The following is a 25698-nucleotide window of genomic DNA, read 5'->3' as shown; positions in this document are numbered from 1 at the left end:
ATCTCACGGAGTCCCATCGTTGCCTCAAGTATGTAGATATAGAGGGATATCAACATCTAGTCCTATACAACAGACCTGATCATCTGGTGAACCAGTGACTGCTGTGAAAGGGCAGCTGACAACAAGGGAAAGACCTTGTGACAGCATGGAAAGACAGCTGGCAGGAGGGAACAGACCCCAACGGGGCCGCCATGGGCTAGCTACCCGTGGTTGCGGGATCCAGCACGTGTGGTGTATGGGTCCCACCCACATATAGCTACGAAAAGTTCTAAGGAAAAAATACCCCCTGAGCCAGCGAGAGCGGGGGCGGAAGATGGCTCATCGGCAGACAACCCGGTAACGAACACAGGAACGGAAAAGACTACGAGATTGATGATCAGCTTACCTGAGGCTCCGACAGCTACAGCAGGACGTAGGCTTCAGCACTGCATCTGTGGTTGGACAAAGGTTACTTCCACCCAAGGCCTGAAAATACACCAGGGCAAGAAAGGGTGCCTAAGGAAGGGTCAACAGGGAAGTCGCATCGACAGCTACTTTCTGAGAAGCAGGTCGAGTCAGTCGACAGAAGTTCAGCAGCAGGACACACACCACAGTCTGCAGAACATCAACACCCCTGTCCCAGAGGAGGAAGAACAAGGCACAGGAGAGCAACCTGAAACCAACCCATTGCGACCAGCAGCAGAGAAGAAGACCCAGGGGCGAAGGCCATTAGTCAAGTGGCCAAAGTCCTGCGACAAGGCGCTGTGGAAGGAGGTCAACACTGATATCTGCAACATACTGGAAGGGATCAGAGGTACAACCATGAAGAAGCTGGAAAGAATGGGCGATCTTATCTATGCCTATGGGGTGGAACGGTTTGGAGTGGTCGAAGGCAAACGAGCTACTCCATTAATCCCCACCAAATCCAGAAGGCAGATAGAAATAGACCGCCTAGTCAAGGAGAGGAGGCAGCTGAAGAAGCAATGGAGGAAGGCCACAGAGGAAGAGAAGGAAGGTATAAACCTGCTGCAGGAAGAGATTCAGAGCAGGCTTGCAACACTGAGGAGAGCTGAAAACCTTCTGAGGAAGCGCAGAAGGAAGGTGCAAACAAGATCACGCTTCTACAAAGATCCCTTCAAATTTGTGAAGAGTCTCTTTACAAAGGAGAAGAGCGGAAGTCTCTCAGTGTCAAAGGCCGACCTGGAAGAACATCTGAAAAATTCCTGCACAGATGAACAACACCAGGAAGAAGTTACGCTCCCTCCTGACATGCCACCAGTCAATCCACCAGAGCACGAACTAGATATCAGTCTACCCAGGTGGAGTGAGGTAGAACAAACTGTGCGCAGAGCAAGAGCCGCATCATCTCCAGGTCCCAACGGAGTTCCATACAGGCTCTACAAAAACGCACCAGATGTCCTGCGACTCCTCTGGAAACTGATGAGAGTTGTGTGGCAAAAGAAGGAAATACCAACGTCCTGGCAGAGAGCCGGAGGGATCCTAATCCCTAAGGAAAAGGACTCATCAGAGATCGGGCAGTTCCGCCAGATCAGCCTTCTAAACGTCGAGGGAAAAATCTTCTTCAGCGTGGTCGCTCACAGGTTGGCAGGTTACCTGAGAAGCAACAATCTGATTGACACGTCAATCCAGAAAGCAGGCATCTCAGGTTTCTCCGGGTGTGTAGAACACGCTAGTGTCATCTGGCATCAGATCCAGGTCGCCAAAAAGGAGGGAACAGATCTTCATGTGGTGTTCCTGGATCTCGCGAACGCCTTCGGCTCAGTCCCTCACAACCTCTTGTGGGCAGCCTTTGACTACTTCAGGGTCCCAGCAGCGCTCACAACCCTCATCAAGGCCTACTTCAAGGACGTCCAACTGTGCTTGACAACAGCAGAGTATACAACAGCATGGCATCACCTGGAAGTGGGAATCATGGCCGGCTGCACCATCTCCCCGCTAGCCTTCACCCTGGCCATGGAGGTCATCATCCGGGCCTCTCGATGGACAGTTGGCGGACAGCGAATAAGACCAGGGCTGAGGCTGCCACCACTCAGAGCCTACATGGATGACCTCACAACTCTCACCACGACCAAGGTTTGCACTGTGCGGCTACTAAGAAAGCTCCAGGAAAACATTGAGCGGGCTCGCATGAAGATCAAGCCGAGTAAGTCCAGAAGCATCTCCATCATCAAGGGGAAGCTGTCAGACCACCGCTTTTACATTGGTGAGGAACCCATTCCAACGGTTTCCGAGAAGCCAGTGAAGAGCCTAGGTCGTTGGTATGATGCCTCCCTCAAAGACAAAGAGCAGGTAGAACAGCTCAGGAGGGAGGTAGCCAGCGGCCTGGAGAACATCGACAGAACTATGCTTCCTGGCAAGCTGAAGCTCTGGTGCATGCAGTATGGACTACTTCCACGTCTCATGTGGCCACTAACCCTCTATGAAGTTCCACTCTCAAAGGTGGAGAAGCTGGAGAGACTGGTCAGCTCCTATATAAGGAAGTGGCTTGGCCTTCCCAGGTGCCTAAGCAGAATTGGGCTCTACGGCAAAGGGATGTTACACCTGCCCATTTCCAGTCTGACAGAGGAATACAAGTGTGCCAAAGTCAGACTGGAGATGATGCTGCTGGATTCGAGTGATCCATTCGTAGCCCAAGCTGCCCCCATACTAGCCACCGGGAGGAAGTGGACCCCATTGGCTGCTACTGAGCAGGCAAAGGCAGCACTCAGACACAAGGACATCGTGGGCCGAGTGCAGGAAGGGAGGAGTGGTCTTGGTGTTGGGGCCAGTACACCAGCATGGAGCAAGGCCTCTACATCTCAGAGACGCAAGCTGGTGGTCCAGGAGGTACGTCGGGAAGAGGAAGCAGGAAGGTGCGCCCAAGCTGTGGCGCAGGCAAAGCAAGGGCAGTGGATGGCATGGAAAGGAGTGGAGAAGAGGAAGATCTCCTGGAAAGAGTTGTGGGAGATGGAGGCATTCAGGGCAAGTTTTACAATCCGGGCTGCCTACGATGTCTTACCTTCCCCCGCAAACCTAAGCCAGTGGTATGCCGAAGACCCCACGTGCCCTCTATGTCCAAGTCCAGCAACACTGAAGCACATCTTAGTGGGATGCAAGACCAGCCTCACTCAAGGCCGTTATACCTGGCGGCACAACCAGGTGCTAATGAGTCTTGCAGCAGTGCTAGAAAGTCGACGGACCAGTGTTAATGCGCTTCCTCTCCCGTCATCCCGGTGGCAGCCGAAACCATTTGTTCGGGAGGGCGAGGGTCAAGCCAGCCTCACCACCACAAGACCAGACACTGGGCAGCTGGGCAGAGCACGGGATTGGAAGCTGCTGGCAGACTTGGGCAAGAAACTTTGCTTCCCAGCTGAGATTGCAGTTACAAACCAGCGACCAGACCTTGTTCTGTGGTCAGCCTCACTCAAGCTTGTCTACATCATCGAGCTCACCGTACCCTGGGAGGGTGCAGTGGAGGAGGCTTACGAACGGAAAAGGCTGAGGTACGCTGAACTTGCAGCCGATGCACAACAACAAGGCTGGAATGCAAACATACGCCCAGTGGAAGTAGGTTGCAGAGGGTTCGTAGCCACCTCAACATCCAGGCTACTCAGGGAGATGGGAGTGCGAGGGAAGGCCCATCGGCAGGCAGTCAAAGACCTCTCCAGGGTTGCTGAAAAGGGGAGCCAGTGGCTGTGGATGAAGAGAAGGGACTCCGTCTGGGCCTTCAAGTAAGTTGATGGCACCTAGGGAGTGAACCTGGGACGCTGGGATTCACTGCTGAACCCTCTGGAGGTGTCGTGGGCCTATCAGCGAAACACTGAAGAAGGAGGGCGCCCACTTGATAACCCAAAGGGTGCCATCACTCATTTGACCATCTCACGGAGTCCCATCGTTGCCTCAAGTATGTAGATATAGAGGGATATCAACATCTAGTCCTATACAACAGACCTTTCCCCGCAAGTATTATTGTATTGTATTGCCAGTCAGTTTTTACAAAAATGTCATGGCCCCCAGAATATTTAGTTGTATGAATATCTGAACATCCAGAATATATCAAAAGAAAGAACAGAACCTCTGCTTTTAAACAAACAAACCTTTTATTCTAGCTTCATGCATTTTTTATCAACACTTGAATGTGGGTAGGTTTTATAAAAAATATATAGGGTCACACACTACAAGAATTCACTCCAAGAGATATTATGGAATCAAGATTGTCACGTGTTAAGGGCCCCAAACAATTATGAATGATTACTACACTGATATTTACCAGCCTGACGTTTCTCCTCTTCCTGTCTTTCTCTCTGGAGCCGTTCCAGCAGCCTCCTCTTCTCCTCGTGTCGTCTTCTTTCTCTGTCCTTCTCCGCCTGCTCTCTCCTCTGTCTCTCCATCTCCTCCTCTTGCCTTCTTCGACTCTCATCTTCTTCTCTAATCTTCCGTAACCTGCATATATCACAGTTTTAGTTTCTTGCCAGTGTTTGCGGTATATTGTGTTTTGTTATTTGTTTCCAATAACACGTTGTACCTCGCTTCCTCTGCTCTCTTCCTCTGTTCTTCTTCCAGTTCCAGCCTCATCCTTTCTTCTGTCGCTTCTTTTTCTTGCTGTCTCTTCTTTTCCTCCTCTTTCTCCCTCCGTTTCTTCTCCACCTCCAGACGACGACGCTCTGCCTTTTCAGCCAGTGCTGCAGCTTTTTTGTCTGTTTGGTTAGTTGGCACCTCACTGCTTTTAACCTAGTAGTGAAGTCAATGGTAGGGTTATGAATGAGCGTACTTAAGCAATATCACACACAAACAAGAGTCTCATATTCAGATGAACAGCGCAACTGGAAATGTGATATTGCCTATTCAATTATTTGTTGTTTCGGAGGTCTGTGTTTCGGAGACCTCATTTCTCATTTATTTTCTGCATACGGTAATTGATTTTTACAACAAATTAATTTAAAGACAAACTCTAAAGACCTAACTATGAGGTTGTTAATCAATCGCACATCCACTCCCATGAAGCTTTGCAAAAGACGATATGGGAAAAATAATTCCAGAACCAAAGCTACTGAGAAAGTGGGCAGGCACTAAGGCACTCTATATTGAGTACATTTCGTTCAAGACAAAGTATTTCCAATTACTTCTAACTCCTAGTGTGTATGTTTGCTCTATCAACAAAAACAGTTCCAAATGAAGTAAAATCAGAGTTGCAGTTGCAACACTGTGCAACAAACAGTGGTGTTTTGTTTCTGGATGAGTATTACGGTTAAGTGAACTATTCAATGACTATTCATTTCTGAATGAATCATATGCTTGAAAAAAATGGGTGAATTAAAGATGTGTTGGATTATTTATAAAGTCAGTCACTTGTCGCCACCTACTGTAACTGCGGGCAGTCACTGTAAAATCTGTCTGGATGATATACAGTCTGATATAAACGGTGGCTGTGTCCGAAATCGACCCATATGCTCTTAAATAGGGCACTATTTGAAGGGACAGCAATTTGTAGTGGTGTCCAGACGTTACTGAGTGCACTCATTCAATCCCTCAATGCACCGCAATAACAAGTGTACAACTGCTGTACGATCAACGGCTAGAGAATACTGTGAGAGTCGAGCGCTGAATGAATTCCCGGCGCCTGCAGCTGAATCAAATCATGCATCCATTTCCCAAACCGTGCTGGTCCAGCGTTTAATTTGTTATTAAATCGTTTAATTAGTTATTAAATCGTTTAATTAGTTATTAAATCGTTTAATTAAGGTTTATATGCTAGTTTCCATGTCAGAATTCAAGATACATCTTTTCATTACTACTGGAGCCGCCAGTTTGCTACGTTTCAAATGATTATAATTAAACCGCAAGCACAAACTACACAAAATCTGTAGACCTTCCGGCGCACTCAGTGTCCGAATTCGCTCACTTGTTTTCATCAACTCCTTCAAGTGGGCTATATTAGTGGAGTAATATAGGGAATAGTGAATGAGGGTATAGGGGGCGATTTCAAACACAGCACATGTGTATATCAGGGCTAGCCAATCCTGCTCCTGGAGGGCTACCATCCCGCAGAGTTTATCTCCATCTGTAATCAGACACACCTGAACCACCTAATTAAGGGGCTTAGGATTACTTGAAAACAACAGCCAATTGTGTCTGAGCAGGGTTGGAACTGAAGTCTGCAGGAAGTTAGCCCTCCAAGAGCAGGGTTGGCTACCCCTGGTATAGATTCAAACAAATGTCTATCTGTTGAATGAGGAATACTCACATCATTGCCTGTCTCAGATGTGGTGGGGTCTGAGGCAGGAGGGTGTACTGACTGAGGAGGCAGGTGGATGAGAGACAGGGGTGCTGGGCTGCACGGGCCGCAGTGGGCTGCCACCCCCATTGAGCTGGTTCTGGTGGAGTTCTGTGAGAGTCTGTGAATGCTGGCATCTGAACGTGCTGTAATGAGTGAGTTCTGCGATCTTTGAGTGCTGTAAACTGATCTGGGAGAGTCTTCATGTGCGTCTGTATTCTCGGAGTCTGTATCAGCATCCATGTCGTCTCCAGAGTCAATATAGGTTTGTTCTTCTGTGTTGTCAGTGTGTTGCTGTTGGTCATCCGCTGTGTCGTGAGTTGTCACCCCTCTCTGAAGGGTCATCTGTCTCTCAGGCTCATCCACTGGTTTTGTCATCCACTCAGCTTCCTGTGGCCGAGGTTTTCCTAAAACAAATGGATGGAAAATGTTCTTATTTTCTGTTTATGAAATGTTTTCTGTTTAATTCCTGTCCTAATGAGTTGCCTCTAATAAACATAAATATTACACTACTGTTCAAAAGTTTGGGGTATGTAAAATATTTTTGAAAGAAGTCTCTTATGCTCACCCCGGTTGCCTTTATTAATAAAAAATTGTGAAATGGTATTACTGGTAATTATTGGTATTGTATTGGTATCTGTTTTCTATTTTAATATATAAAAAATATATATTTCTGTGATGGTAAGGCTGATTTTTCAGCATCATTACTCCAGTCTTCAGTGTCATATGATCCTTCAGAAATCATTCTAATATGATGATTTGGTGCTCAAACATTTATTATTATTATTATCAATGTTGCAAACGGTTGTATGGCTTAATATTTTTCATCTTTGATGGATGGAAAGTTCAAAAGAACAACTTTTGTTTGAAATAGATTTTATAAATTGTATAACATGATAAAGTTTTGACCAATTTAACGCATCCTTGTTGAATCAATTATTAGTTTATTTTAAAAAAAAAACTACTTTCCCCAAACGTTAGAATTATACTGTACATATAAAAAAAATAGTTTACCGCAAACCTTCATGATGTCTTTAAATTCCGCCTACTATATTTCAACATAAACTCACCAACAACAAATGCTGGTTGATCCTTTTTCTTCTTCTTTTTATCTTTAACTATTGAGTTCTGGGCTTTTTCAGGCTTTTGCTTTTCTTCTTCTTCTTCTTCAGCCTCTTCTATTTTTAGTTTTTCAGTTTTCTTTTTCTTCTGCAGATTGAGAGCATACTATAACAATTATAATGTGTATAAAATAAAAGAACATATGGACTAGTATGTAACTCACTTTCTTTGAGGTAGAAGTGGGATCGTCGGGGACGCTTGTATTCTGCGTCTCAATGTCTTTATGAATTTGAACGGTCTTCTCCTTTGATTTGACTGTTTGCTTATTAAGCTTTTTATTTTTATTTGCTTTCTCCACCAGTGTGTGTTGTGAATCTTCTCTTCCACCTGCGTTCTTTGAATGACCCATGCTGTCAAAAAGAGCAACAAAGGATATCAAATATGAATGGGAATCAACTGGCGCACAGTGTCGGAAGTCTGGTGTTGGGGTTAAGATATAGCCCAGATGGAGTGAGGTAGGGAGTGAGAGAGATTTACTGATAAGAGCTCAGATGTGAAGCGATACCCTAATCTCCTCTCGGCTTTCTCACCGCTCACAGGGCCTGAGAAGGGTTCGGGCTGAAATCTGAGCTGCAATCAAAGAGCGCCGGAGACTGGGACGGATGGAGTGACGAGAGAGGAATGCAAACAGTGATTAGACAGGATATTAATGAGTCCCAAAAACCTTGGAGCCAGGCTGTTTGACCTCTGTCTGACCTCTGACTCGAAAGTCGCAACCTGCTTTGTGTATGCCCAAAACATGACGGGAATGCAAGCAGGCTGATGATTGAAGAGGTAAAAACTGATGAAGCGGCGAAAAGCTAGAGGGAGGAGTTCTGGGAAATTAAAAGGACATTGATTGTCCATTAATTCGATAAAGCACTGGGTCGTATTTATTATTATAAAACCCTCTAACCCTCTCTGTTAAACTATAATTATAAACTATAACTGCCACTTAACCAAAACAGTACTTTGTTACCGTTTCACTCTGACCGGGTCATAATTTAGCACAATAATATAAACATTTGCAACAATTCAGTCCCTTATGCATCACTTATTTGGATAGAGGGGTTGCATGTGCACACTAGGAACATTATTCAGGGAATTTATTGTCATTTGGCTTTCCGAATTCAAATACACAAGCATGGCAATCATGCTTCCCGGTGCTGCACATCAGTACAGAATTTATAAACACAAACACGAGAGCACAACATGACATGTGACTGAGACTCACTCTGCTTCCATTGCTAATCCTGTCTGGATTTCTGTCTGTCCTTCAGGAGACAGAGACTCCGGTGAATGGGCTCTGGGAGTGAAATGTGTTGATTTTGGGATGATAGCAGGCGCAGCACCTTTGGTCTTCCTTGACCCCCGTGTCACCCCTGTTTCCGGCTGTAAAGTTGTCTTTACTTTCCGTTTTTTTGGGACCCCAGTGGCTTCCTCTCCTGTGGGCAGAGTCACAACTATTTACTGTTTTTGTGAATATACAGAGAAGTTTAGGTAAAACACTTAATGGATTTGAAGCAAGTAAATGCAAGAACGGTTCTTGCTCTATTCTTTTAGATGGTAAACAGAGTCTACTCAGACTGCAGAGCTTAGATACCAGATCAGCACCATTGCTCTTTATGTTTCTGTGTTGAGCTGTAACTCAGGTTACCGGTTTTGTTGAACTGCTGAGTTGTGGAGCTGCTCATTTCCTCTAATCTCTCCTCAGGTAAATAGACCTTGAGAGAGAGACGGGATAAGACTCAGTCAGATTAAACCAGGTGTTAATGGATAACTTATAATTGCATGCTACATGTTATACGAGTGGAAGAATTACCTGTGCATCCTGAATTCTTTCACCATCAGAGCTGAAAAAATCCTCCATCCTCTTGGCGTTAGTCTGGTTTGCACGTGATTTGACCTTACTTACCTACAGAAAACATTATCGCTCTTACATACCGTTTGTAAAATATTTTGTATATTTTTTTTTTATTTAATTCGGTAACACTTTAGTTTAGGGTCCAATTCTCACTATTAACTAGTTTCTTGTTAGCATGCATTACTAGGATATTGGCTGTTTATTAGTACTTATAAAGTACATATTAATGCCTTATTCTGCATGACCATATTCTACAGTACATCCTTTAATCCTAACCAATACCTAAACTTAACAACTACCTTACTAACTATTAATAAGCAGTAATTAGGAATTTATTGAGGCAAAAGTCGTAGTTAATAACTATCAACTAAACTAAAGTGTGTCCATTAATTCTTATATTCAGCAAGGATCCATTAAATTGATCAAAAGTGACACTAAAGACATTTATAATGTTAAAATAAGATTGATTTCTTTCAATTCATCAAAGAAAAAAAATCCTTAAAAAAAGTATCGCTGTTTAACAAAAAAATATGAAGCATCACAACTGTTTTCAATATTGATAATAAGAAATGTTTCTTGAGCAGCAAATCAGTATATTAGAATGATTTCATGTGACTCTGAAGATTCAGCTACACAGGAATAAATTACATTTTAAAATACATTCTAATAGAAAACATATTTTAAGTTGTAATAATATATCACAACATTACTATTTATATATTTTTTTTATCAAATAAATGGTACAAATTACACTGACCCCAAACTTTTGATTGGTAGTGTGTGTGGCATTGTGATTTCTTAAAAATCTGTTATCCTGAAACTCTAGTTCAAGTTTTGCATGGTAGCAATATGGTTAAGGCTTCATGGAATATTATGACGTTAAGTTCATCAGTTTTGTAATAGTGTCCCACATGATATATAGGTAAGACAGAAAGATTCACCTGAGTTTCCTGGATTGTTTCATTGTCAGCGTCTAAACGATCCTCCTTTATCTTGGCATTTCTCTGCTTTGCACGTGATCTGGCCTTAAACACCTACAGAAAACAGCACTTTACTTATTTTGAGTTTGTTATTTCCACTTCCTTCTGTAGCTTTTAGGTCAACTCTAAAGATGGTTTAAACTTCACAGAATACAGGTAAAAGAGGAAGACTCACCTCTGCCTCCTGAACTATTTCACTGTCAGCGTCTAAACAATTCTCCTTCCTCTTGGCATTACTCTGCTTTGCACGGGATCTGGCCTTAAACACCTACAGAAAACAGCATCTCATATATTTTGAGTTTGTTATTTCCATCTAAATCTGCAACTTCCAGGCCGCAGAGATTGAAGGTGACCAATCTCATGATACCATACTAAACAAGAACAGGTGGAAGAGGAAGACTCACTTTTTCCTCCTGAATTATTTCTTTGTCAGCGTCTAAACAATCATCCTTCCTCTTGGCATTACTCTGCTTTGTACGTGATCTGGCCTTAAACACCTACAGAAAACAGCATCTCTCATATTTTATTGTGATTTCCACAAAACCAGTTTGAAACTTTATATTAGTATATATTATATTATTATATTTATATTAGGTGAACTCTTACTTGGTTGTAACAAATCCCATAGTGTGCTAAAAGAGGAAGACTCACCTTTTCTTGAATTATCTGACAGTCGGAGCCTAAATCATCCTGATCATCTTCTGCATTATTCTGTCGTGTGTGCGCTTTCCTCCTAAACACCTACAGAAAAATTCACAAGTGTGATAGCAGTGAGTAGTTCCTGTTTTCATCCGTTGCAGCCCCTCTCTTTCCAGTCTGTCTGTAATGCTTTGTTTTCTCCCAGAAAAGCACAATGTGCTCTGATTGGTTGGCTGGACAAGTGTGTTGTGATTGGTCAACCGCATTGAGTGTGTTTCAGAAATGTCACGGCCCTTACAATAATCGAGAAGGGTATTCCTGCACAACTGGAGGCTGCAGTTTCAGGACCCCAGTTTTAGGACCGCAGTTTTAGGACCCTAGTTTATTGTGACAGCGCCACCTACAGAACTGGATTACCAAAAACACAAATTTAACCCCTTTCGCGGCAAAGATAAAAGATCACATTGTTGATCACAACAGATTGTTGTTCAACATTCATTACTCGTTAAAACATCACACTCTTACTTATTTTATCTGGACAAACTGAGCATCATTAGAAAGATTTAAGACTCAATAGTGTTTATGATAAAACTCAAACAGCGAACACAGAGAGATCTGGGTCTCCTCTTCCTGATTTGCGTCAGTAATGTACGCAAATCTCATTCGCTGTACAGCTGTCAATCATCTCACGTGGTTCAACGTGACAATAATCCTGCCCTTCTGCATGACGCGGTCCTGTTATCTGTGATAACAAAGCTAAGACACATCTCTTCACCTGAAACAAGAAGCTAATAAATGCATGATTTCGAGTATATGTGGTTTGTGTGTGATTTTCGTGCAATTTTGGGTATTTTCATATGAATTAACAATGTTTACAGTATTGCCAAGAAAGGTGTAGCCATTAGCTGCATATAAATTGCTTTATTATACCATATTTCAACATCTTTTTATGACTTAAAACCATTTTAAACCGCGACCGGAATATGGTACAAATATCCTATCTTACTCGATGGTGGTTTAAAGTGAGCTTTAAGTAAAAGTTTAATATTAATATTTTAAATTGTATCGTGTAGCTTGATGCTACTTGCTCTAATCCACCTGCTGCAGGAGCTATTCTATTCCATAATCTTATTTGTTAAAATATATATATATTTTCTAATGAGACTTAGGATCAAGGTGGATCTTGATACTATGTACAAACTAAACCACCTGGATCCTAGAACTGCGGTCCTGAAACAGCAGCCGCCGCTATAGCGTTGGTTGGCTGGACAAGTGTGTCGTGATTGGTCAACCGCATTGAGTGTGTTTTCAGAAATGTCACGGCCCTTACAATAATCGCGAGTTTCAACACACTACTAACGCAACTCAAGCAGGCCTCGTCCCCTCTATTTCGCATTTGCCTTGGGCATGAATTTTTTAAATGAGGAATACTATGACGTGTCCGTTCCAGGAAGAAAACTCAAGACTACAATGGAGGCGTTTCAGGGAGTTCAGAAACAGTGTGCAGCACTGATATAGAGAATAACTCCCTTTGGATGGACTTTGTGCTCTGAGCTTGAAAAAGGTAAAAAACTGCAAAATTACAAACAGCAACATTACACACTAAAGAAAGTTGAAAATGTAAAAAAAATTATAATAGAGAAAGTCATACAGATTTGGAAGGACTTACCTGTACATTATTAACAAGTTTATTGTCAGAGCCTAAACAATCTTCCTCATTCTCATACACCTCTTCTTCTTCTCCTTCTCCTTCTTCTTCTTCTTCTTCCTGCTCCTCCTCCTCTTCCTGCTCCTCCTCCTCTTCCTGTTCCTCCTCCTCCTCTGCATTAGTCTCTGCGCGTGTTTGAACCTTAAAAACCTACAGAAAGCAGCATCTCACCTTTTTTTGTGATTTTTCATAAAAATATGATTCTGCAATTCCCCGGAGGCCAACATCGATTTAATATTCAGCTGTATACAGGTGTAAAAAGACTCACCTGTGTCTTCTGGGATGTTTTATTGTAGGAACCTAAAATATTCTGTTTCTTCTTAGCATTAGTTTTCTCTGCAAGTTGACTGACTTTAAAAGCCTATAAAAAAAACAAATCCACACAAATATGTTGTGATTTTCACAAAACCAATTATCCTGGACAATTCAGGAGGACTCATAGGTCATCAAGGCTTTCTGGCCGAAGAAGTTGCAGTTATGATCAAAAACCTAAAGAAAATGTCTGATTAGTTTACAGTGCAAAGTTCTTGTGTTTTTGCCATTGCTCTGCACAATGTTAAGGATCACACAGGATGGAAAACTTCTGTGGTGCCAAAAAAGCACTTAGCAATGTCCTTGAATTATCAAAAAAGTCCAAATCAATGTAACAATAGATTGCACCATACATGTTGCTTGATTTAATAACAACTACTGGTCAACACATGCTGTGCTCCACACTGAAGTATAATAAAAAAAAAAAAATTTAGAAGAAAAGCATGCTGACTTTGTCTGCGTAATGGAAATGCCATTAATTTGGGAACAGAACTGGCTTTGATTCAAAGAGATTAATCTGACTTTGCTATATTGAGGTGGAGTGGACTGAACTGTATCATGGTTAATTCCTTCTCTCTCACTGTGAAATATTTCATACTAGATTATAAAAGTGTCTCTCGGATTCTCAGAGATGTTTTGTGATCCAGGCAGGATGGAAAGGTTTGCTTGAGGTCATACCTTATGACTAGAGTCGAGCTGTTCCATGTTAGAAGTAGTTTCTTCAGATGTACTAGTGGCGACTTCCTCTGCAAACAGAAATATTATGTTTCTGCATGACTCTTTAAAGGAGTTAAAGGGAACACTTTAGTTTAGGGTCCAATTCTCACTACTATTGCTTATTAGCATGAATATACTAGGATATTGGCTGTTTATTAGTACTTATAAAGCACATAGTAATGCCTTATTCTGCATGCGTATATTCTCCATCCCGTAGTCCTACCCAATAACTAAACTTAACAGCTACTTTACTAACTATTAATAAGCAGGAATTAGGAGTGTATTGAGACAAAAGTCAGTTAATAGTGAAAATTGGACCCTAATCTAAAGTGTATACTTTTATTCAGTCAGGACTGTTACAGTAACAGACCAGACAAGATACAGTAAAGATTCATAATTTTACAAACTATTTCTATTTCAAATAAATTCTTTTGAACTTTCTGTTCAACAAAGAATGCTGAAAAACATCATTTTTTTCCACAAAAGGGTTAAGCAGCGCAACTGTTTTCAACATTGCTAAAATAAGAATTGTTTCTTGAGAAGCAAACCAGCATATGAGAATGATTTCTGTAGGATCATGTGACACTGAAGACTGGAGTAATGATGCTGAAAATTCAGCTTTGCCATCACAGGAATAAATGTTCAAATATATTAAGATATTTTAAACTGTAATATTTTACAATAACATTGTTTTTGAACATAAGAGACAAAAACATTTAGAAAAAAATCTTACAGACAGCAGTGTATTCTAAGTTTTCTATAATTTTTGTGGCTCTAGATGCAATAAGAAAGATACCCTGTGTTCAGTAAAATTGAAGTCATTCTGCATCCTGGGAGGTTTATACTTACAAGTTTAGAAATCGTAATTGCTATGTAATATGCGGTCAAGTAATTTTCATTGGAATTAAATGGACTCACGACTTCTTGACAAAGACAGTTTTTTTAGTGCTAATTCAACAAAATAAAAAGATGAAGAGTAAACATTGCACATTAGGTATTTAACTGATACTTTGTCTGTAATTTGTCTTTATCATATCAATTTAAATAAACCAACTAAATGAATCTCAATCAACTGTAAATGGCAAAATAAATTGTAACATTCACAATCATAGATTGTTATGATCAATACCAGTTTTCTTCTGCCACAAATCTTGACACACACCTTGGAAAGTCAGGTCTGGTAAATCTCCCACTGGTAATTATGACTTCACGGTAGTGCTCAGCTTGTAAATACAATCATTTTGACATGACATGACTGCACTGGGTTGTCGCAAGACTAAAGTTTAGTATGTTTGCGTCGCCTCTAATCACGTGGATGAACCTCATGGAAAAGTGTTGCATTCCACCAGGGGGCACAACTAACTTAGGCCTGTCCCAAACATGATCGCTCACCAAAACCTCAACAGCACATGACAGCAGTTCAGCTTGCCATGCTAAATGTATTTATAATAGTATGTTTATATGTCTAGTCATTTCTCAGTCAAATCTTTTTGTCTGAGAAAATAGTTCTGAAGTTGCTGTGCGGTTTGATTTAGGTTGTGGAGCAACCGCAGCTTCTAAGTTTCTTGTTCAATGTATTTTGCTGGCACGGATATTCTCACACAAACTTTTGAATGCCAGATTTCTGTCTTCTGCATTAAAGCGTGAGACAGCGAGCATGTTCGGTGTCCTGCTGTAGGATCTGCAGTGTTTTCTTTGTGCCTCTCTCTGGATCACAGCCTGTGTACCCGCCACCGGCCTGTAGTCAGGACACAGAGCGGCCAGTTATTTTGCACCCCTGCACCAGTCGCTGATGGTTTATTTTTCAGCAAGTCTGTCTGCTTTAATGGGTTCCAGCGCTGCTTTGATGTCAATGAGGCAAAGAAGCGGGTGTGTGGAGGAGATAGACAGTACGAGGGAGCGAGTTTAACTGAAGGGGGATGGAAAGAGCCTCACATGTTCGCCTGTAAGGCAGTGTGACTGCAGCAGCGACCCCGTCCTCGGGAGAGAAGGGCTGCATTTGGCTCCACATTCTTGCTGTGCGCTGTGAGTGGGACCTCTGCTCTGTCTCTCCACACCCCACTCACCTTCCTCGCCCTCTGATCTTACCCACCCAGCCACTGCAATTATTCATCCTGCATGACACAATTCCTGCCAAAAAGCAACATGAATGCTCTTCTGCTTGCTTTCTCATCCTCGTTATTTTCTTGATTTTGTGTCACTAGATTTGTTTTAACTCGATTTGCACTTGTTTTTACATATATATGAATATATATTTTACATAAATATAATATAAAACATTATTTCTGTCATGACAACTCTCTGAGAGATTGGCATGGTAATTGATATGGCAAAGTTAATGTATTTGGTCTTGGCGGAATAGATCTGCTACGCTGCTGCTGTTGATTATTGCAAGTACATAGACTTACACTCCTGCCAATACATTCACAGGCATGCTGTTTTGAGCATGTAAGATATGCTGCTGCTGCTGAACATATAACATACATCGAATAACCCCGTAGCAGATCTATACAGGTGGAGCTGGGGAAGGTGGAGGGTTTCTGAAGAGCGCTGTAGACTGACTGCTAACTGCAAACCATGCCATTTGAATGTTGAGCAGCAAGCTCATTGGTTGCTGATGCCACAGCAACCAATCAGCTGCGTTATGTAGATAACGATGTGATTGCTAACAAATAAGGACCAATCAGCCAGCGCCATCTAGAGTTTCATAACAGAACTTTGTATTTGTCAATTGTTTGTTACCTCACTATTATTCCTAGCAGTTAAAGTCAGCAAAAAATCTGAATTGACAAATCTTATTTTTTTATGGAATATTGCAGTATTTATTATAAATGAATTATGCATGAACATCATTATTATTGTTTTTAGATTCAAGTGCCCTCGTAATCTTTAATCAAATAACTTCCCCTCTCTCTTGCAGCGACTTCTCTTTTCTGATGACGTGTTTACTGGCGAGAGGGTGGGATCAACCTGTCACTCAAATGACATCACAGCAACAGCAAACCACAATGATCCTATCAATTCCCAATGGACTAAATCAAGTCCCGCCCTACATTTTGTCTTGTTGGAGAAGCAGTTTAACTCGGATAGATGTCCATATAGGGAAGAAAAGACAATCATGACTTCCATTTCATGCCGACTTTAAACTGGTCACACTCATCCGTTATTAAATCTGAGATTTGTCTACTAAACTGTTTGGATTAATGTAGCTCATTATTTTGATCTCGCAATTTTTTTCTTTACAAATCCGAGTCAGCGGAAGTCTAGAGGGCCTACAATGTTGTTACTATATTAATAGAATGTTATTTGCGATTTCAGCCTTGGGTCAAAATAAATAAATGTTTCTACAAATGGTACTGAAAATTTCCACTTATTTAATAAGCTTCACAAAGCAGGGGAGCATTGCTGCCTCTTGCTTTCACATTTCTTCCCTCTCTTCTGCTGGCGGAGGGTCCATCTGTAATGAACGCCACCCGTCTCCAGCATTCCAGACACCCCAGAATGCTATGTGGCACCTCTGAACACTCCTTACTATTTTCAGCAACCAACTTGTTAGCACATTGTCAATGTCCAGACAGACAAGCATAAAACATCCCAGAATAAGCACAAGGACACACGTATTGGCATTTGGTTTTAGGTTAACGTAAAGAGCTGTCTGCAGCACTAATGTTAATGGATGAATAGCCTGCTGTAACACACATCTGGCTGTTTTGTAGCTCAAACTTAGCTTTGACTGAACTATATCAGTAGGGGATTTACTAGAACTTGAAGAAAAATGAAGATCTCACTTTATATAAGATGTTTTTAACTACTATGTACAAAAAATAAGTACAATTAACAATGTATTTATTGTGTTCATGTATTGCAAGGCACTTTTGCTTCTATTGAGGTACGGGTAACAGGTACAGGTTTTGTGGCATGGGTAAATTTAAGAATTGGTTAAAAGGGAAGGGAAGGATCAACTGTAGATATAGATGTAATTACAGAAATGAATTACTGATTTAATTACATGCAGGTAATTATAATGTTATACGTACAATATAAAAACATGTATGTACGCAATAAGTGCATTGCACTCTGTTAATACAAGTAGTTAAAGGCACCTGTGACTAAAATTAAACTAATAACAAAATATTACTCTCCAGTATAGTACAATGATGGTATCAGATAGTTATGCTGCTGTGGTATTTGGATATATATCATGGTATGGGGATGTTGCCCTCGTGATGATAGCCATTTGCTCCAACAGTCTTTATTTAGAAAGTGTCTGTTTCAGAAGGGGCCTGGATAGAGGAAAGGGGCGAATGAAGAGAGCGCTCACATGGCGAGCTGATGGAGGAGGGGGTTTGGTCGGCTAAGGCGGGTCGGTGGGGGTTGAGTTTCTGACCAGTGACAGGATAAAGGAAACAGAGCAGCTCCAGAGGTCGGCTTGAGAAAACACAGCCTCTGTCAGTCACACAGACTCTTGGGCCGGGATTAGGCCTCAGCCTGGGGGGGGATCGGGTTTCTCTGTCCGGGATACCTCACTTCTGCAAACCACTACCAGATGTGGAGCAGCCAGCATGAGAGCGTGACGGGGCGGCGTGTGCTTTATATGCATATTTGTGTGTTTCATTGTACAGTATTACTCATATTTTGCTTGTTAGGGCCCATATGAGATGAGTTTGAGGATGGGATTAATTAAAAAAAGAAAAAGGTTGGTTATGTAAAAATGCAAATTTGCTGAAAGGATCTTAAGTGAATCCATACCAAGACATCTTCAGCTACAGATAGAAACTCATAAAAGAGGAGCCAAATAATATAATTTTACAATGTTATATTATACCTGATTATTAGGGCTGTTTTCGACTAAGGATTTTCATAGTCGAATCTGATTCGTTAGATTTTGCCATAGTCGACTGATAGTCGAACCTTTTTTTTTTTTTTTTTTAGATAGCAGCTAGATTTTTTCCATTTCAAACAAAAGAGCTAAAAAACACATATCACACATATATCATAACATTTCATAAACATGAGGAGCAATATGAGAGAGAAATTTGGTGATCGTTGTTTAGGTAGGCTACATTAAACCACGTAAAGCTTTTTAACGCACATGAGAACCGCGTGGAGTCAACTCACAGCCGCTCCGCAGCCCTGCTGAAAATGTGAAGCAGAAACGCTTAATATCAGATAACGTCCATAATAATTGGACTCCGGGTTCGATTTTTTTTACCATTTTCAGTGGTTATGAGGAGCAATATGAGAGGGAAATTTGGTAATCGTTGTTTAGGTACATTAAACCACGTAAAGCTTTTTAACGCACATGAGAACCGTGTGGAGTCAACCCACAGCCGCTCCGCAGCCCTGCTGAAAATGTGAAGCAGATTTTTGAATACATTTTTATTTATTTACATTAGTAAGCTACAGGACATCGTCTTTCAAAACATGACCTGCGCGAAAGCGAAAAAATAAATAAAATTGTACCCAGCCCTTCTGAAAATGCGAATGCGTCTCTGTCCCCAGCACATTTCAAACCAAACTGACGCCCATGTATTCGACTATGAGGTTCATAGTCGAATCAGACCTCTCCGAATCGAATCGTCGAATCCTCGACTATTAGAAGTCAGCCCTACTGATTATTAATACTAGTACATCATATTTTATATATGAATATTATTAACAATTATTATTAAAATAATAATATTAATATATACACTACCATTCAAAAGGTTGGGGTCAGTTTTTTCCTAAAATACTTTTATTCAACAACAATGAAGATATTTATAATGATTTTTATTTCAAATAAATGCTGTTTCGTCAAATAATTCATCTTTTTGAATTATTTTTTTCCTATTCATCAAGGAATCATGAAAAAATGTATCATTGTTTCCACAAAAGTTGTAAGCAGCACATCTATTTTCATCTTTGATTATAATAAGAAATGTTTCTGAGCAGCAAATCATCATATCAGAATGATTTCCGAAGGATTATGTGACACTGAAGACTGAAGTAATGATTTTGAAAATTCAGCTTTACATCACAGGAATAAATCGCATTTTAAAATATAATTAAAACAGAAAACAGCTATTATAAACTTGATATGTTTTTCTCTTTTTTTTTAAACAAATAAATGCAGCATTGGTGAGCATAATATACTTCTTTCCAAAACATAAAAAAAAAATCTTACCAAACCCAAACATGTGAATAGTAGTGTAATTGAATGTATATTGTTTCATATTAACCATGTTCGATGATAAATCTGCACAGAGTAAATTCTTCCTGTGCTTTGGATAAGAAACTCTAACCTTCATCTGTGGTGTGGTCCTGTATAATGATCGTCCAAGGCTGTTTCAAATCTCCCTCAGAAGTCACAACCTTAAGAACTGGAAACAAAGAGGTACATTCTTCATGTTAACATCATCTCTGTCTGTCACGGGCCTCCTCTCCTCTCTATTTTTGTTTTGTCTGCTGTGTTTCCCCTTCAGAGTACCTTTATTTGACCTGAACTCCTACCCAGCACCTACTCTGTCCTTGTACTATACTAACACAGACTCCCCTGACAACAAGTTACATTTACAACATAATAACTAATAACACACGTCGTTGAGAATAACATCTTGTGAACATTTATTTTCCCTTTTCTTTAAGAGCCCAATGCGAGCAAAAGCCAGTATAGACATTACTGTGTTCGGTGTTTATTTGGTTGAGCACAATATAAAACCAAGTAAAGCCTCGATTACCGTGACCTTGTGTGACATCACCCTTTATTGGGTGGTCCTCGGTGTCAACTGCGGGATCCCAGAGAGACAAGCGTATGATTTCACCATCAGGACCCATTATTAAAGTGCCCAACGCTTTGCCTCCCTCCCATTCTGAAAACACACAGATTCAAACAGACAGACTTTACTTGACAAACCTAAAAAAAAGGGAAAAAGTTGAGATTGCTCTATATAGAGGGGCTCCAAGATGAATTTAGGCACTTGGGCCACATGTAAAAATGTATACAGTACATGTCATTGCATTAGACATATCAAACAAAGTGTCACAGAAATATGTTGTCAAATTTTAATATTTAATATCAGCATAATCTCACTATGTTTACACGTACATTTTTGTATGTTTGAGTATTTGCTGAAATGCACAATATTGACAAATCAAAAGCAAGCAAAAGTTTTTTAGCATGCACATCTTTAGAAGCAAACAACTTTTTTAAAGCAATTCTTTATATTTATATTATAAATACATTTTGTATATTAACACTTTACCATTATATTGATAAACTCTTACAGTAATTTGAGCAAGTACACTGTAAAAAATGTGGCTGCGATTAGTTAAAATTTGTTGAGATAACTTAAATATCCAACTTAACCAAACTAAACTTAAGTTAACTAAACTTAATATTTTAAGTCAAGCTTGAACACATACTTTTTAAAGTTGAAACAATGTTGGATTTTAAGTTGTGCTAAATAATCGCAGCTATTTTTTTTACAGTGTACACTAATTATATAAACTTAAAGAAAATATACATACTGGTTAAATTTAACTATACAAATATGAATATTAATATTATATTTATTTATAAAATATTATATACTGTAATATTATGTAAATATCTATTTATTAATTTATTGTATGTATATATATATATATATATATATATATATATATATATATATATATATATATATATATATAAACTGTATAGACAAATATATAGATATTTTGAGTTTATAAGATAATTATATATACACTAAAAAATATCTATGTAATGGTAAAATTAAACTATAAAAATATATATCTTTAATGCAACTGCATTTAGTTATTAAATATTATACATTTAATATTTTTTTTTACATTTTCCATAGTTGTATAACGTCCTGGTTGCGTATGCAACCCACCGTTCCCTGAAGGAGGGAACGGAGGATGTAGTCGACATCGACTGAATGGGGATCGCTCCCTAGGCGTGATGCCCATTCAGTCGTCGACTACGTCTGATGTTCTCGACTGAAAGGGAACTATATTAAAACTATATTATGGTCAAATCTAACTGTACAAATATATCTATAATATATAAATATTTATACAAATATTATACAATGCAATAAATATGATTTATTATGAAGGATTAACCCTTGACCTGCTTGTCACTGGGCCGGGTATACCCTAGACTCTAGACAGAGTGCCCAGCTAAAAATTGGCCTGCTTTTCTTGTAACTAGTTTTGAACCGTCTTTATGAAGCATCCGGCTACCTCTGAGCTCCGGAGGAAGACAGCCTCTAGTGTTTCCTGTCTGTGCTTCTGTTGTGTCTGCAGGGTCATGTAGGTTCTGTCTGTACACAGCCATGGAGCTCTGTTTACCTGGACCCCTCCGGCCCACCAGTGGTGGCAACGGACCAAGGGGGGGATGTTGATCTGAGGGAATTAAAGGAAAAGAATTCACTTCAGACTGAACCAGAAACTACTGCAGAAATGCTCAGAAATTCTCATATAGGCTTGTTTTGCCTGGGTCCCAGAGCGCTAGTGGACAACTGAACCTTAGCCTGTGTGTTGTTATTTACTGTATCAGCCCCTGAGATCTCCCGCCAACCCCTGTCCTCGCTCCCCACTGCTCTGCCTGTCTAAAGACTTCATTTAGCTGCAGCCAAGCACTAGCCGAGCCACACATGAAGAGGTGCTCGGCCCTCAGAGGGGGGCTTTGCTCTACCAGCACGACTTCACTGTATGAGCCACTGCAGCCCTGGAGCGTACAGCTTATTTAAGCTCTGGATGAGGATAGTATGTGTGAACTAATGAGAAGAGGAAAGGCGGTCAGCAGCATGAAAAATGAGATGGTTAAAAATGAGAGAGAGATATTATAAATTGGCAAGACTTTGAAATTAAGGTTTAACTCCTTAATATGCATTAGGTTTTTGAACCAAGTTTTTGAATACGTTTTTTCTTCGCTATTGTGACGTTTATCAGAGTGAAACGGCTTTTCGAACATGAAAAAATTGAAGGCGAGACTTGATTTTGTCCATTGGGAATTGATTGGATGGCTGTGGTTTGCTACTGCTGTGATGTCATGTGAGTGACAGGTTGCCCCGCCCTCGTGCCAGTAAACACACATCATCAGAGAAGAGATGTTACTGCAAGAGGGAGGGAGTTATTTTGATTAAAGATTTTGAGGGAACATGCATTTAAAAAATAAATAAATGATGTGCATGGCCTAACCCTAAGTAATTTATAATAAATACTGAAATATTCCATTAAAAAAATTATGATTTCATGGTGTGACTAACATTTTAAGTGCTATAAATTAACATAGTAATGTATGAGTGAGACAGGCCAGTACACCTCAATACTGAATTACATTTTTAAATGTAAAAATTACCAAGAAAGTACATTCAAACCATTTAACTGTTATTATAAAATTCAAGCAGCATCACATGATTCCAGACTCACAGTCTTGGCAGTGTTCTTATATTTTTTCATCACTTGACCAGTTTTCAATACCGCAGTGCTGTTGACTTTCAGGATGAGTCATTTTGAGTTCTGCGCCCAGGTGTTCTTACAATATGTATTTCAGTAATATTATCTTTTGAAAATGTTTGACATGTTTTTGAGTTTGAATTGAGCACCACTTTTTGAACTTGTCAGACAATGCTTCAGTTGCACAGCACTGGGCATAAAAGTTGATGCTTAAAAAGATCACACAAAAACGATCTTGCTATAATGGATTGTTGTTGTATTTCTTTCAGCATATATGTTGTGAGTCATATAAGAAGCCACACTGTGTAAAATCGATCTAATAAATATATCATACCTCCCTTTTCTAGATCGTCAGACCACATGACGTGCCCGAGGTCCATCTCTATAATCCTGCACTTGCTGTCAGAGAGAGGGTCCTGTCCTCTTTGGTCGAGCCCCTCTGCATGCAGATCACCATATGGCTTACGCTCCTGAACAGGGGTCCTATGAAGGTCATCTAAGGCACAATAAAGAAAGAATGGTCAAATGTGGTATAATAAACTAATCCATTCTGCAAATGTACTTGTTGGTAAAAGTGTACGATGTGATGTTGCATACCATCCAGCTGATGGGTGTCTGTGTGTTGTGTTTGTGCAGGAAAAAGCAGCAGGACTTTCCTGCGCACGCGGCTCTCCGAGGGGTTTTCATGTGTAGTTCCCACTTTGATGCCAGGGAGATGTATGTGTAGTTCTCGTTGCGGTAAATTCTCACAGCTCCTTTTTTTATCTGTTATTTCCGGTTTATTCTTCAAGACAATTCCCCAAAATAACTCCATCATTTGTATGCACTTAAATCATTTTCAGAAGATATGGTGAATTTATAAAAGACAAAGGTATTGTTATTCCGAACCGTTTAAAAGTTTGGGGTCAGAAGGTTTTTTTTTATGCTTTAGCAATTAAATAAAAAAAATTATACAAAAACAATTATATTAATTATATCACTGTTTCCACAAAAATAATAAGCAGCAGAACATAACAAGCAACAAATCAGCAATGTAATAATGCTGAAAATTCAGCATTTTAAAATCTATTCAAAAAGAAAACATTTATTTTAATTTGTAATAATTTTTTCACAATATTAGTATTTGAAAATTCAAATGAGGAAAATTATAAGCAATTTATCATGCAAGATAAAACAATATCCATATCCTCTTGTAGAAGAGTAATTCAGAGTAGAACAGAAGCTAGAGCAGATGTTAAAATGCAGAAAAGTACAGAAAAGAGAGAACGAGGAGACTATTTTTTTAGGTTTATTTAAAGTAAAGAGTCATTTTGAAGTTTGTGCTTGAATAAGAGCCCCAGGTGTTCTTACAATACATATTTCAGTAATATTAGGTGTTTTCTCTTTTGAAAATGTTTTGTCAAGAAGCTGTCAAGAAGTTAACAAAAAGTTAACATCGCAGAAGATGCAGAAAATAGAGAAAAATTGTTTTTTTTAGGTTTGATATTTTGTTTATAAGAACTGCATTGGTTTAGGGTAATGGTTGAGATAAATGTGTCTTCAGCCATTTCTATCAGTGTAATTACCAAATACCGAATTCTTACCATTGTTGAAGTAATGTCGGAGTCTGAGTTGACCAGCGGGCTCTGGTTAATGGGTGGTAAGTGGAAGACGGTGAAGCTGGGATCTGTTTCTATATTCACTCTCCTCTCGTGAGTTTCACCCCCACAATGTCTCGCTAAAGCAAACACAGTTTTGCAGAACACACTTATCAAATTTATGACTTCAGGCTTGTATCTGGATGTCATATGTGGATTTTATGGACTTTAAATGGTCCGCTAAATACTGATGTAGTTCTTGTCTTACTCTGGCGGGATCCCTCCATGTGTCCACCGTAGTAGTTGACCCGTGAGAGTGGGCTGTATTCCAAAGACGAATCCACATACACTGACCTTAGAGGGCACGTCTCTGCAACACCATTTCCACTCTCCATCCGAGTGCGCTTCCCACGGCCGTTTAGATCCTTCAGATGGTCGATAAGATGTGGGAGTATCTGGTATATGTCAAAGCAAAATAATGAAAAGCTCTTTAGCTAAGTTTTGAAGTTATGGTCATGTAGTTTGGAAAAACACATGGACTAAAAAGTGGAAATCATTTAGACATTTGATCAAATTCACATGTACAGTACTTCACCTTAGCATTTCTGGTCTTCATTTTTCATTGTAAAGGTTCAAAAGCCAAACGCTTCACATAAACAACAGTGTATTACATCAGTGACAGAGATTAACCAAGAAAAATGAAATCAGATGCTGTTAAAGGTCAGATGTTTATTTATGAGTAGACCTTTCCAAGTGTCTGGTCTTATGATGCCAAAAGCACAGTGTCAATTATATGGTTAGAGGGAGTTTCATCGGGTCACTGTTGGGGAAACAGACGGAAAGAGCCAGAGCAACATGTACTAAAGATGATTAATCTGGTCATTGGACTCACTGTTTTATCTTCAGTCTGGTGTGCAGGTTCTGTCTCAGGGATCGGACTCATCTGAGCTCTGCATGCGTCAACCGGTATCCTGAGACTCCTATCCAGCTCTTTTCTCTCTTTTGGCTTCTCTCTCAGTTCATCTTTCTGTACTTTAGTCTTAAAGGTCATTTGTTCATCTGGAATCAAGATTGATTTTGACATTAGGTTCAAGCGAAAC

At 40.1% G+C, this 25698-nt stretch overlaps 1 protein-coding gene across 2 annotated transcripts in view; it reads right to left on the bottom strand.

Moving 5' to 3' along the window:
• kiaa2012 (KIAA2012 ortholog) overlaps positions 1-23469 on the bottom strand; it is a 30174-nt gene extending 6705 nt beyond the window's left edge. For both annotated transcript variants that reach the window (XM_079619501.1, XM_079619502.1), the window contains exons 1-19: positions 23356-23469; positions 21804-21965; positions 20294-20425; positions 19859-19936; positions 13536-13603; positions 12814-12906; positions 12507-12695; positions 10850-10939; positions 10603-10695; positions 10374-10466; positions 10160-10252; positions 9177-9269; positions 9012-9078; positions 8589-8799; positions 7539-7725; positions 7324-7462; positions 6224-6660; positions 4505-4710; positions 4250-4422 (exon numbers count right to left, since the gene is read on the bottom strand). In XM_079619501.1, coding sequence (XP_079475627.1) covers positions 4250-4422; positions 4505-4710; positions 6224-6660; positions 7324-7462; positions 7539-7725; positions 8589-8799; positions 9012-9078; positions 9177-9269; positions 10160-10252; positions 10374-10466; positions 10603-10695; positions 10850-10939; positions 12507-12695; positions 12814-12906; positions 13536-13603; positions 19859-19936; positions 20294-20425; positions 21804-21965; positions 23356-23401 — 2650 coding nt within the window. In that variant the 5' untranslated portion in view covers positions 23402-23469. The remainder of the gene's footprint in view (positions 1-4249; positions 4423-4504; positions 4711-6223; positions 6661-7323; positions 7463-7538; positions 7726-8588; positions 8800-9011; positions 9079-9176; positions 9270-10159; positions 10253-10373; positions 10467-10602; positions 10696-10849; positions 10940-12506; positions 12696-12813; positions 12907-13535; positions 13604-19858; positions 19937-20293; positions 20426-21803; positions 21966-23355) is intronic.
• Positions 23470-25698: the final 2229 nt, after the last annotated feature.

Source organism: Phoxinus phoxinus (genome assembly GCF_949152265.1).
Source record: "Phoxinus phoxinus genome assembly, chromosome: 7".
Lineage (NCBI taxonomy): Eukaryota > Metazoa > Chordata > Actinopteri > Cypriniformes > Leuciscidae > Phoxinus > Phoxinus phoxinus.
This window is presented reverse-complemented; position numbering and strand designations above follow the sequence as displayed.